The sequence below is a fragment of the Hemitrygon akajei genome, chromosome 12 (assembly GCF_048418815.1).
Source record: "Hemitrygon akajei chromosome 12, sHemAka1.3, whole genome shotgun sequence".
Taxonomy (NCBI): domain Eukaryota; kingdom Metazoa; phylum Chordata; class Chondrichthyes; order Myliobatiformes; family Dasyatidae; genus Hemitrygon; species Hemitrygon akajei.
The window spans coordinates 87,504,135-87,518,464 of record NC_133135.1 but is presented as its reverse complement, the minus strand read 5'-3'; the positions used below and the strand labels follow the sequence as shown (position 1 = coordinate 87,518,464).

At 41.8% G+C, this 14,330-nt stretch overlaps 1 protein-coding gene across 1 annotated transcript in view; it reads right to left on the bottom strand.

The window, feature by feature from the left end:
* Nucleotides 1-927: 927 nt before the first annotated feature.
* Nucleotides 928-14,330, bottom strand: part of astn1 (astrotactin 1) — a 2,716,024-nt gene continuing 2,702,621 nt past the window's right edge. Inside the window, exon 23 of the mRNA XM_073063618.1 lies at nt 928-4,747. Coding sequence (XP_072919719.1) covers nt 4,510-4,747 — 238 coding nt within the window. The 3' untranslated portion in view covers nt 928-4,509. The remainder of the gene's footprint in view (nt 4,748-14,330) is intronic.

The following is a 14,330-nucleotide window of genomic DNA, read 5'->3' as shown; positions in this document are numbered from 1 at the left end:
CAGCACCCCGAACAGTGGAAGTAGCATTCTGACATTTTGTGTGGGCTGTGTCCATCTTACTGATGTAGAATCGTGAAAGCATCATTTGACATCTGCATCTGCTAAGAGCAGAACCCTAGTGCACCAAAATCATCTCTTTCACTGCAAACACAGTCTGTTATTCTGCTACATTGGTCCGACCCAAAATATTGCCTGAAACATTTGTGGAAAAGTGTCCTTCAGACACGGACTCACTGATGCACACTCCACCCTTTCACACACACATAATTGTGTCTCTCATATTTATTGATGTTCACACATTCTGATCTTCTCTCTGCAATGTACTGATTCACACTCAATGGCTCTCTCTCACACCCATCAGTTCTCTCACACATCTGTGTCATTCTTTCTAATGCACTGACTCCATGAGATCATAAGACATAGGAGCAGAATTAGGCCATTCAGCCCATGGAATCCACTCTGCCATTCCATCATGGCTGAATCCGGATCCCATTCAACCCCACACGCCTGCCCTCTCACCATATTCCTTGATGGTTTGACCAATCAGAAATCTATCAACTTCCGCTTTAAATATACCCACGGACTTGGCCTCCTCCGCAGTCTGTGGCAGAGCATTCCACAGATTCACCACTCTGGCTAGACATTTGACTCTTTCATCTGCACTTGAACACTCTCCCAACTGAGTTGCAATGTTCTGAAAGCTTGAAGAGTATGGCCTTACTCACCTGAAAAATGAATTTGATCTGCTTTGGCAAAATTCAGGAGCGTGGAATGAGTAGCTCTAATTTTCAAACCAAAATGAAACTCTGCTCTGCCCTTTGCAATTCCTACTCCACATTCACATCAGGCATATTTCAATGGTTTGACACATGTGTAGCATGTTACATTATGATTGACAGCAATGAAGAAATTAGAGACCAGCCAAGCTTGGAATCAATATTTTATGTTGGAACAGCCAATGGAGACAATGATCACTAGGTGTGCACAATACTAGATCACAAACTCTCATTTTACATCAGCACATATACCACTGCTGTTTTATCAAAACTCAGAGCATATATGTCTAACTACCACATTAAGACCACTGTGTGTTGAGCGTAAATCTCAACACGTTTGCTCACAAGTTAAACGTTCAGAACAGACGTTGCATGTTTGAGAAAGAGGCAGGTCAACTGGTCAATGAAAGCTTTCACTCTGCCCACTCTGCAGTGCAAACAAACCGAGTCTGCTATCCCCCTGCTTGCTTCAGGGATACCTGTGTACAGTTCACACTGGAGCCCTGCAGTCCACATTCTTGCCAGTCCTCATGAACTGAAGGAAAACTTCAGTGCAAACTGATTTTGCCGCAGTGAAAATGTTCCCTTATAAATAAAGGAAATCTTAGTCTTTTCAGGAGCCTCAGAATGAAGTATATTGAAGCCATTTGCTGTATATGTTGTATAGTATCTTGATTTGCTATCTTTTCTACAAAGTGAAATATAAATTCAGTCTTTGTTCTGGAATCTGTAAGTGGATATATGCAGTGCCAGAAGGTGATACTGCCAGCTCTTGGCTGCAAATTGTCCATGCCCACCCTTTATGTAATACAGTTCACTCCATACACTATCTTATTGCTCAGTACAGTAAATGGTGGCCTCGGGTATCCCTCTGTTATTCCTAAGCGGTAAACCATTAACGAGACAGTTTAAAGATTACAATCGAATACTATTGATCATGTCACTCATAAATAGCAATACCTACTTTGATAACACAACGACATCAATAGACCACTTGGCTTTGCACACTTTGCTCTTCATGTGGGTGATGTGGGTGATGCAACATGCTTACTGGAGGAAGAGGAGAGTATTATCCATATAAAAGGTTCCAATCTTTTTTATGCCATGGACCAATAAGCAAGGAGTCTATAGACCCCAGGTTGGGAACCCCTGGTCTAGAGCCTTACCTACTCTATGCAGGAGCCTGTAGATTCTTGTTTACTCTACAACACAACAACTTTTGGTTGGAAAAATACAGGGTACTAGAAAGTGATGCACTGACAAAGATGATAAGTGTAGACTGCATTTCCTTAGGAATGGTCTCCTCTGTATGACCGCAAACACTTATGCTAATGAAAGATGCTGGCCAATGATTCTTTTTTAGTGCCATTTGTATATAGGGTAGGATTGATTCAAGAACCTTTTATCTGAAAACTGAAACTATTAAAGTACATGCAGGCCACATTTTGGCTGTGCTACTCAGAAAATCAAGAAAGCATCAACGTTCTTCCTCTGAACTCATGCACTGTCTGCTTATGCACTCTTTCTTGATTGGGTGAAAGATCTGATCCCAAAATTACTATATGATTTGAGTAATGTGAGTCTTAGGAAAGAATAATCAAGGGAGGTACAGCTGATCTCTTGGTCAGGGGAATGTTTACAGGTATACACACAGACAGACTCTCACACATGTACATACTGAGAGGCCACAGTGTAGTGTTGGTTGCCACCAACCTGGGCAACTTGGTAAGAGATGAACAGCTATGGAGTAGTTCACCAGAGAAAAAAGAGAGAGTTGGTTGGTTGAAAAGCAGAATGAATTGATTGATGTACATAGACAGGATTCCTGCTTTGTCACAGTTATGGAAATAGCTGGAGTCATGTTTATATTCAAAGTTCTGAGCATCAAATAGTGGATCAAAACCGAGCTGGAAATGTGGGTATAAATGGAGCTGTAAGAAATGTCTAGACTGACTAGTTAATCTCTACAAGGGGGCTACAAACAAGCACAACATTATGGAACTATATCATAATCAATAGCCTTTCCTCAGTTGATGAAACACTATGTTCAGCAACATTATAGTAATATTTCTCCAGTAATTAAAGTAATCATGCTGCAACAAAACTTATTCTGTGTGCAAGTGGGCAGAGTCAGAATCCGGATTTCAGCGTCGTTTTAGCCAAAATACTTGACAGCAGATGACGAATTGCAGTCCTTGCTGTGAGCGAAGTTGTAATGAGGGTACCTGTGTGTCCCACATGAAATAGGGGCAGTGAGAGAAAAAGTGCAACCGAGTCCGCTTTCCCTAAGTGGAGTGTCTTCTGCTCTCTCCCGCTCCCTGAAATGCTCAGTCCTGAGGCTAACATCTGGTGCAGAGCAAGTGGTCTTTTAGCAGGCACCAGGTTGTTCACTTATACTTCTTGTTTGTTCTTTGATGGCTAGTAAAGTGTAAGCAGTTATGGTGTTTTAACAAAGAGCAGTGTAAAATGTAACTACAACACATTTTGAGCAAGTATATCTTTACCACAGTAATCTTAAAAGTTGATCTTTTTCAATATATATAATATATATAAAAAGGCTATACTTAATAAATATTAAAACACAATGGTTGACCATGCACCTAACTATCTGTGAGTGGATTTAAATCAGAAAGCTCTAACGTTGGCAGGGAATTCACTAATCCAATCTAACCTAATCTAATCGGCATGCTTGAAGAATGGTTTCATTGTGAATAAATAGCCAGGATGTGTTTGCAATTATGTTAGGGTAAATGTGAAACACCATCTGACAGCTGGCAGCAGATTCAAAGTGTCAAACAAATATCGTAGACAGAAAAACTGAGCAAGGGACTGGGAACGGTGAAGGTGTGTGTCAGTACATGCTGCTGTTCTGCAAAGATTGTCACTGCTGAACTAAAGTCTGGAAATGTCACAAAACTTAATTGGGACACTAGAACATCACTAAATCTCACCATTCACTTTGCAGTCTCAAGGTTATGGGGACATCAATTCTAAACCCCTGTTTATTATTAAAAGGGCTGTTATGAAGCATAATCTTCTCGCTGATGGAGGGTGCCAAATGCCTTTGCTAAAATAACTCCATAGATCAGGCACTGTGTATCATTCTAATCTCCTTTACAATAAATTAGGCACTTGGTAATTTGCCTCTTTGCATTAACCCTTTGTCATGCATTGACTCTCTTCTGTAGGGAACCTCTTTCCTATTTTGACATTAGCACTATTAGCTATCCAGTTCAAAACACAAGGAGGCATCAAATTAACACGAGTGCACTTCCAAAACCCAACCTAAATCCACTGCCTGTGCGGTTTCAGACTTTGCATTGACTGGCAGCCTAATGAACCAAATGAGTGTTGAATAAGACTGCCTAATACATAACAGTAATAAAGCAATTGCAAAACATTTGGAGCAATAAAATTAAGAAAGTGCCAGCAATGGGAGAAGACTTGATGCAAGCACCATCATCACTGTCCAGTCTTCCCCATGAATCTTCCAGCTTCCAGTGAAGTTAAAATCTAATAATCCACATATTTGGCTGACTCTATTCAAAACGGATTCAATGTTTTATCACCAGACCAGGGTAAGCCTGAGGTTTAACAACCTCCACAAACAACTGCGAGCAGTCAAGCAATATTCTACCCAGAAGGCCATGTGGACTGCCCATAAAACAGCTGACTAAAGGGGGGGGGGGGGAACGGGAGATGGGTGAAGATGGACACAAAGTACATTCCTCTGTCAGAAGTCTTTATGTTCTCCATAGTCATTGTACAGCACAGTCAGGAACTGTTCCTCACAGATCTTTTTGACCTCTGTGTTCAGTTCCTGCCAATTTATTCCTGAGGGCCTCATTTCACTGTATCGGCAGGAGAGATACTTCAAGGAGAGTCGGCGAAGAGTGATTTTGGGCTCCCGAAGGAGGCTTCTGCACCAGCTGCTCAACTCCTCCAACTTGGACAGGATCAAGCCAGCTTTCCTGCAGGTGATGAATGGGTGATGAGAGATGGAGATGAAAATCAGAGAGACAAAAGCAAGGGGGAGGGATGACGGTAGAGGAATGAGTGGGAGAAAGGCAAATGCAAAGATGTGTCAGAGAGGGAGGGAGAGAAAGAGAGAGTCAGTAAGAAGGAGAACAAAAAGGCAGGTAGAAAAATGGTAAATCAATTGGAAATGGAATAAGGACAAGGAGAAAGAATTCAAAGGAGGGAAGAAAGAAAGTAAAAAGGTAAATGGGGGAAAACAATAAACAGGAAAGGAAAAAAGGTAATAAAGGAGCAATAAAGAGGATGGGAGAGATGGAGTTGGAAATATGAAAGGAGAAGAAGAAGAAGAACAATTAGGTTAAAGTTGTGCTGAAGTCACTTTTTTCATGGGAATGCTGAAAAAGAGAATTCATTTCAAAGAGGATTCATAATAATATTATTATTCTGTTTCAGTTTACAAATTGAAATAGTTTATAGATTCACTCTGTGATCCACATTTGTTTTACTGATGACCAGTGAAATGTAAAAAAGGCAGGAACCATCTCATTCTGACCTGTGTCCAGCACCCCTGCATGTCGTGAATGGCAGCACTAAGTTCAAAGTGTTGGGGGTTGCTCCTCTGCTGAAGTGACGTAATATATAATCCACTCTTCAGTGGACTGCTGATGTACAGCAACAATGCTTTGGCTCAAACTGCTGCACTGAAGTATCAAAAACCTGACTCTAAATAAAATAAGTTTATTATCACATGCACTGAAAGCTTTTGCTTTGTATGTGGTGTCGTAGTACAAAGGAAAACAATAATGGAATGGCAGCATTAATGGTAGAAAGAATTCCTATGTGTAAGGAGAAAAGCGTCTTTCCTTTGTTTTCCAAGGCAAAAGAAACCAGGTTAAATCCAGAGCTAAGGCAGAGATTATTCTATGATTCTTGGAGAAAGAAATCTATGGAATATGCTAAAGTGAAGAATAACACATGGGGGGAATAAACAAGTGTCAGGTGTCAACCTCTGCTATTGGGGCTTCCAGTTAGTGGAGAGGGGTGGGCTTTAGTGCTGAGTTGGTAGGCAGTGGGCATGGGAGTGAACTTCAGGACACCAGTTCAGCTTACATGTGCCCAGTGAGATTTCAGGAGTGGTATGAGAGGATCTCAAGCTTTTCCACTATTCGAAACACCAAGTGTAGTTCTGGTCTGGGAGTTTAATTAATCAGACTAAGGGGCAAGCATCACAAGAAGCTGACCAGTTAGTTCATACCACAGTTTCTTTCTGCTCTCTCAGTAAGATTAATTCGAGAAAACAAAGCAAATTTTAGTCCTGTAATTTAAACCAAGTAGCAGTCCAGTGGCACAGCTGGTGGAACTGCTGCCTCACAGTCCATATGCCCGGCTTAATTCTGACCTCAGCTGCTTTGTGTGTGTAGAGTTTTCCTGTTCTCCTTGTGATCGCGTGTGTTCCCTCTGGATGCCCATCCCAGTGTCGTGTGGGTTGGTAGGCTAAATGTCCACTATCAATCGTGAATATTAAAACATAGAGAGGTGGTTGGAGTTGCTGGCAATGTGGAGGGAGTGAATGAGATTAGTGTAGTATTACTGCGAATGCGTACTTGATGGTTGACGTGAATTTAGTGGGCCGATATCTCCCATTTATATGATACATAAGTGAAATACTGAACCTGTAAAACCAAAAGTAATTGCAGAAATAAGTTTTGATTCGTTATAATAAGAATAACATGGGAGTCTCTGGATCTGAGGGTGTGCAGGCCAGAGAGAATTTTACAAAATGAAAGCATGACATGGCTCACAGTTTTCACTGAAGGCAAATTCTGCCCCAAGTGGGAACTCTCGGTTGCTTGTTAGTAAAGACAGATATGTTCTTTCAGGCAGACTACAGGAAGCCAGAATAATATTACAAAGCGGCACCTTTGGTCTTCCGATTCTAACTCATGTTATCCTTTCGGCAGTGACAAACTGTCCAGAGCAGATGAATGGGCAGCAGAAAAGCTGGCACGCTATAAGAAGAAAGCCCACCTTCTTATCAGCCGCACCTTCATTTGCACTTGACTTCTTCTGTGTTAGGTTCTGAGGGTGGGATATATTCAGGACAGAGGTACCTCAATATTCCAAAGTATTCACACAATATTGTGTGAATGGAGAGACTTGCTATGACGGGGATGGAAAAGTGGAAATTGTGAGAAATTGTTTATAAACTGAGGATGCAGATAGACAAGCAGCGCATGATAATGCTGTTCCTCTGTAAGCTCAGTATTCCTTCTTACAGAATTGCTCCTTAAAGAAGCAATTACAGCTGTGAGAAGTGTGGATCTGTTTGCAAGACCAACAAGCAAGGCCATATGATTTCAACCAAAGAACACAGTTAGAACCCAGTCAGATGGACCAGCCTGGACTCTGAGTATATTCAGAAAGTCAAATTGTAACTGTACAAAATTTTAGTTCTGCCACATTTGGAGTTCTGGTCATCACCTTACAGGGAGGATGTGGAGGCGTTCATGAAGGTGCAGAAATGATTCACTTGGATGTTGCCTGGATTTGAGAGTATCAACGTAAAGGATATGGATCGCTTTCTCTGAAATGCTGGAAGCTGAGGGTCAGCCTCGTAAAAGTAAATAAAATAATGTGGATAGGTGAACCTTTTCCCCACATAAAAATATCAAATACCAGAGAGCATAGGTAAGGGGAGAAAGTTTAAAGAGATTAATGAGGCAAGTACCTCCAGCACCCAGGGCCCTTTTCTCACTGTTACCATCAGGTAGGAGGTACTGAAGCCTGAAGGCACACACTCAGCGATTCAGGAACAGCTTCTTCCCCTCTGCCATCCGATTCCTAAATGGACATTGAACCCTTGGACACTACCTCACTTTTTTTTAAATAGACAGTATTTCTGATTTTTGCACATTTTTAATCTATTCAATATACATATACTGTAACTGATTTATTTATTATCATTTTATTTACTTATTTTTTCTCTTCTTTATTATGTATTGCATTGAACTGCTGCTGCTAAGTTGACAAATTTTATGTCACATGCCGGTGATAATAAACCTGATTCTGGTTCTGACATAGGGCTTGGAACATGCTGCAAAGGGATGTAGAGGAAGAAGATGTAAGAGACATTTAGAGAGGTTCCTGGAAAGGCAGGGAATGGACAGATACACAGTACATGTACAGATTAATATGATTATTTGGCATTAAGTTCAGCTCAAACATTGTGGATTAAAGGGTCTACTCCTGTGCTACATTCTAAGAACTAGCAGTAAGGCAAATTTCTGGGGAATTCAAATACAGTGAGGGGGATTTGACTCATCCTGGGACAGGAAGGTACAGACAGCAATGAGTTCTGAAAGTGCATTCTGGATGGATGGAACGGGTTTCAGTGGGGAAAACATTTTGGCAGCATTGGTCACAATCATATTGGATTCAGTAGAGCTATGGAAAAGGACAAAGATAGACAAAGAAGTAAAATTTACAATTGCCGAAATATACTTTTTATCCAGCCATTTAAATATGATCAGAAAAAAAACTTTAAAATTTTACTGGAAAAAGCTATTTACATTCAAACCATATGAAAATCATTTAAAGTAAGGGAAGGACATAGACTCTGATAACTTGTGTGTGAAGGAAGCAAACACAGGCATGTTTTTAAGTGAATGCTTTGCATTTGCCCTCATTGAAGATAAACAACACATTGGAGATAAGGATGTTGACTGTGAAATATTAGATTTGATGAAAGTAACAACATATAGTCAACCTGGGACTGCACTATATCCTGCAACATCTGGATCGTCCTGGGACCTATGCTCGGATGCTGTTTGTGGATTTCAGTTCGGCGTTTAACACCATCGTCCCTCATACCCTCTGCTCCAAATTGTCTCACCTTACTGTGCCACCTGACCTCTGTGATTGGATTTACAGCTTCCTGACCAACAGAAGTCAGCAGGTAAGGATGGGACAGGTCACCTCGGATATTCGAATTACCAACACCGGCGCCCCCCAGGGGTGTGTCCTCTCTCCACTGCTGTTCTCCCTCTACACCAATGACTGCACCTCCTCCAACCCCTATGTGAAGCTTTTGAAGTTTGCAGACGACACTACCGTCATCGGACTCATCCAGAATAGTGATGAGTCTGCATATCGACAGCAGGTGGACCAACTGGCACTCTGGTACAGTCGGAACAATCTGGAGCTGAACACGCTCAAGACAAAGGAGATGATAGTGGATTTCAGGAGACATCCCCCCGCTATGTCTCCCCTCACAGTCCTCAGCAGCCCTGTGTCCACCGTGGAGAACTTCAGGTTCCTGGGAACCACCATCTCTCAGGATCTGAAGTGGGAGCAGAACATCAGCTCCATCCTAAAGAAGGCCCAGCAGCGGATGTATTTCCTGCGGCTCTTGAGGAAATACGGTCTGCCTCAGGAATTCCTGCTGCAGTTCTACACTGCAGTCATTGAGTCTGTCCTGTGCACCTCCATCATTGTGTGGTTTGGAGCCGCCACCAAGCAGGATTGAACCAGACTACAGCGCACAGTGAGGACTGCCGAGCGCATTATTGGAGCCTCCCTGCCCTCTATTGTGGACCTGTACTCTTCCAGGTTGAAGAAGAGGGCGGGGAACATCATAAAGGACTCCTGCCATCCTGCGCATGGACTGTTTGATCTGCTTCCACCTGGTAGGCGCTTCAGATCCCTCCAGACTAAGACTAATAGGCACTGGAGAAGTTTTTTCCCTACTGCCGGTTAACTGTCAGCTAACTATTACTTGGATTGCACTACCTGTATGTATAATCTATATTTTCATTTATATTTATCATTATTATTGTTATGAGCAGAGAGACAACATCTGCCGGAAGTAAATTCCTTGTATGTGCATAGGTACTTGGCGATTAAAGTCTGATTCTGATTCTGATTCTGATTCTGATAATAAAAGAAGATAAGTCACTATGTCTTGACACAATGTCCTCTGCATAGTTGAAGAAATAAGGAACAATATGAACTACAGTAAGTCTGCATGTACATACAAGGAATATAGAATTGTTGAAAAGGTTTACCAGGACGCTGCCTGGATTAGAGGGTTTGAGCTAGAAGGAAATGTTGGATTAACTTGGGTTTGTTTTCCTTCCAGTGTAGGAGGCTAAGGAGAGTCTGGGTAGGTTTTTAAAATTATGAAAGGCATAGATAGGGTAGCTAGTGAGAATCTGTTCCCCAGAGTAGAAATGCCAAACACCAGATAACATGCTTTTAAGGTTAGAGGTGAGAAGTTTAAAAGCAACGTGAGGGGCAAGTTTTATTTTAGTGTAGAGAGTGCTAAGTGCTTGTAATAGGTTACCATGGCTAGGAGTGGAAATGGGTAGATTGGTGGAGTTTAAGAAGCTTCTAGATATGCAAGTGAATATAAGGGAAGGGAGGGATAAAGGTTATAAGCAGGAGGACATATAGTATAAATCGGCATCAAGATCAGTACAACATTATGGGCCAAATGGCTTGTCCGGTACAGTACAGTTCTATGTCTACAGTGTGTGAGAACAGAAACTTATTGTAAGGGAAATGGCTCTCTCGGGAAGGATCCCAGTCACGGGTCCTGCCGCCACTGAATGCTGAGGGACTGGGTCACATACAGCAGGTTCCCAAGCTCTTTGTGGGTGTATAGTTGAAAGAGTAAACATGAGTGTTATTGAACGTAATAATTTGATAGAATATGGGAATAGGAAGAAAAAAAATACAGTGTTTTATTTCCAATACATACTGTTTTATGAATAGAGTCTAGTTTTGAAATTAAAAGAGAGAGGAGCACAAAAGAAAGGTGGCTTTGTGACACCTGTGTGGTGCATTGGTGAGACCACATATACAGTACTGATCACAGCTTGATCCTTTGTAACTAAGGGATATATTGCACAGAAGGCGGTTCAAAACAGGCTCTCTAAGTAAACCCCTGGAAGAAGGGATTGATTTATTCGAAGACGTAGGATCTAACTTGAATCCCAGGGGGACCAATATCCTGGCGGGGAGGCTAGCTAAGGCTACTGGGGAGAGTTTAAACTAGAATTGTTGGGGGTTTGGAACTGAACTGAAGAGAAAGGGGAACAGGAGGTTGGCTCACAAATACAGAAAGCTTGTACAGTAGTCAGTGCAAGAGGGAGGATAGGCAGGTGATAGAGAAGGGACGCGCTCAGACCGAAGGTTTGAGATGTGTCTATTTTAACGCAAAGAGTATTGTGAACAAAGTGGATGAGCTTAGAGCGTGGATCAGTACTTGGAACTATGATGTAGTGGCCATTACAGAGACTTGGATGGCTCAGGGACAGGAATGGTTACGTCAAGTGCCGGGTTTTAGATGTTTCAGAAAGGACAGGGAGGGAGGCAAAAGAGGCGGGGGCGTGGCACTGTTGATCAGAGATAGTGTCATGACTGCAGAAAAGGTGGACGCCATGGAGGGATTGTCTACAGAGTCTCTGTGGGTGGAGGTTAGGAACAGGAAGGGGTCAATAACTTTACTGGGTGTTTTTTATAGGCTGCCCAATAGTAACAGGGATATCGAGAAGCAGATAGGGAAACAGATCCTGGAAAGGTGTAATAATAACAGAGTTGTCATGATGGAAGATTTTAATTTCCCAAATATCGATTGGCATCCCCTAGAGCAAGGGGTTTAGATGGGGTGGAGTTTGTTAGGTGTGTTCAAAAGGTTTCTTGAACCAATATGCAGATAAGCCTACAAGAGGAGAGGCTGTACTTGATTTGGTATTGGGAGATGAACCTGGTCAGGTGTCAGATCTCTCAGTGGGAGAGCATTTTGGAGATAGTGATCATAATTCTATTCCTTTACAATAGCATTGGAGAGAGATAGGAACAGACAAGTTAGAAAAGCATTTAACTGAAGTAAGGGGAATCATGAGGCTATCAAGCAGGAAATTGGAAACTTAAATTGGAAACAGATGTTCTCAGTGAAAAGTACAGAAGAAATGTACCACTATTTAATACCAGAACAGTGGTGGCACTGTAGTTAGAGCAGGTTCAATCCTGACCTGGGGTGCTCCCTGTGTGGTGTTTGTACATTCTCACTATGACTGCTAGGGCTTCTGATCTCTTCCCAAATGCCAATCACTTTCTCCTGATGTACGTAAGTGATGGGCAAATCACATGGGGAGGGGTTGGCGTGGGGTTAATTGGGATGGGGGAGACACAAGGAAGTAAGTGAGGATGGGATTTCTCAGGACTCAACTAGCTAACTGCCATCCTACCAAAACATTACTTAGTCAGAAATGAGAATTTCAGCCACTTGGACTAACACCTCTAGTGAATTAATTAAGGAAAGCAGGTTTAAGAAGCACCATTCAACATTGTTGGGGACATATCGAGGTAGGTTAAAAAGGGTGAGGTAATTAGTGAGTCTACATTGATGTTTGCATAAGGCAATTGTCAGGACTGATTGAGGCTTGGAAGATCAGGACATCTAATCACAATCTAAACCAAAATATAAACACAGACTGAACAATGAGTTCCAAGAATGAACATGACATGATACATAATGGACTCAATTGGACATCAAGGTATTTTAGATCGAGTCTTGAGCACTGATTCCTGATTTGTTGGTAATCTCACTTGGAAAGAGTGATAACCACAATGATGAAACTCTAGGATGAGAGTGAAAGTGGGAGACTCTACTCTACTTTCAAATTGTTTTCCTTGGTGTTAGTTGGCCTCTGGCTTGTTAGTATCATCATTCTTTTTTTCCTTTGTAAAATCGACTCTATTTCAAATGACAACAGAAAGACAAAACCTCTAAGTTTTAGTGAGGTTTTGCAGCTGTACTTTATGAAGATCTAGCAATATGATCAGCTTGTTCAACTTCACCACAAAAGTATACTTCCTAAATAACTTTGCCAAGTCAAATACTGAGCCTGGTTTTGATGAATTTTGAATCATTACCAGGTGTGAGAAACACCTGGATCAGAATCTTTTGAAATTGCCTGCTGAAATTCCATTAACCACCATATTACTTCAGTTTTGGGATGTCCCATAAAATCTTCTGCTCCATTTGTGTGTGTTATAATTGTTAACTTTGGGTTGATCTAGAGAGCTGTACACTGTTGTTTCACCCAAAACACACCTTATTTTGAAATGCACAAATAAAAACTGGTTGAAACAGAAACACAAGAGATCCTGCAGATGCTGAAGATCCAAATCAACACAAACAAAATGCTGGAGGAACTCAGCAGGTCAAGCAGCATCTATGGAAATGAACGAACATTCGATGTTTTAGGCCCAGACGCTTCTTCAGGACTGGAAAAGAAGGGGGAAGACTCCAGAATAAAAATGTGGGGGAGGGGAAAAAGGATAGCTGGAAGATGATAGGTGAGACTAGGTGGGTGGGAAAGATAAAGGGCTGGAGAGGAAGGAATCTGATAGGAGAGGAGAGTGGCCTCATCGTGACACAGAGGAAGTCATGGCCTGACATGTTGGAAGGGTAATGGGAATCAGAATTAACATATTAGACCACTGGGAAGTTCTGCTTAATGGATGGACTGTAAGTGCTCGACGAAGCTGCCTCCCAATTTACAACAGATCTCACCAATGTCCAGCAGGCTGCCACCGAGAACACTGGATACAACAGATGATGTCAGCAGATTCACAGGTGAAGTGTGTAATCACCTGGAAGGACTGTTAAGGAAGGAGGTGAATGTGCAGGTACAGTTCTATATTCCAGGACTGAGATATTCCTTTAATCTGTGCTGATACCGATGCCCACTTAATCCCAAGTCTTTCCACACCCCTCCCATACTTCACCCTGAAAGAAAACCAGGAAATTCAGAATAGTTCCTCTCTCTGGGTTTTCTGATTCCGCATTTTATAAATTCTCCATCTCATTCATCATGGACTGCACAGCTTTGATAAAAACAACTACACGTTTTAAGCAGGTGGTCAGAAAGATGATCCTGTGATTCTGGAGAACCATTTTCATCCCCAGAATGCTGCATATTGCTTTAATATAATTGGTCTCACTTATGGCAATGATATTTACCTATCATATTCCCAGGCAGGTGTGTGATATTGTTAATGCTGAACTACCAATAGTGCAAAGGATCTGAAATGAGGTACTTCAATAATAGTAAATAACTTGCACAACTCAATTCATAATCATGCAATCTTCAGAGAATTCTCCAAATCTGAAATGATGGCACTGTAGATTAGTCATAGCTTATCATTTGCTCAACTACGTAGTCAATATTGTGGATAGGTCAGATTTCAATGGGCCAAACATGGGTAAATGAGACTAGCTTGGTGAACACTATGATCAGGGTAGACTGTTGGACAGAAGGGCCTGTTGCAACGCCATTTTGCTCTGTGACTCTATAACAGCAACATAAACTGTGAACATGTACAAAACATTTAAAGATTACGGGGCCAAAATCTTTCAAGAGCCATTGAAGTTTGGAGCGGGAAATGGTGGGCTGAACTTGGTGCTGACACTTCAGTGATCTTGTGCGCAAACATTGAGATGCTCTTGACACCAGTGAACATAGCTCACTTGACCTGTCAAAGCAAACTTCCACCTTGTGCCTGCGG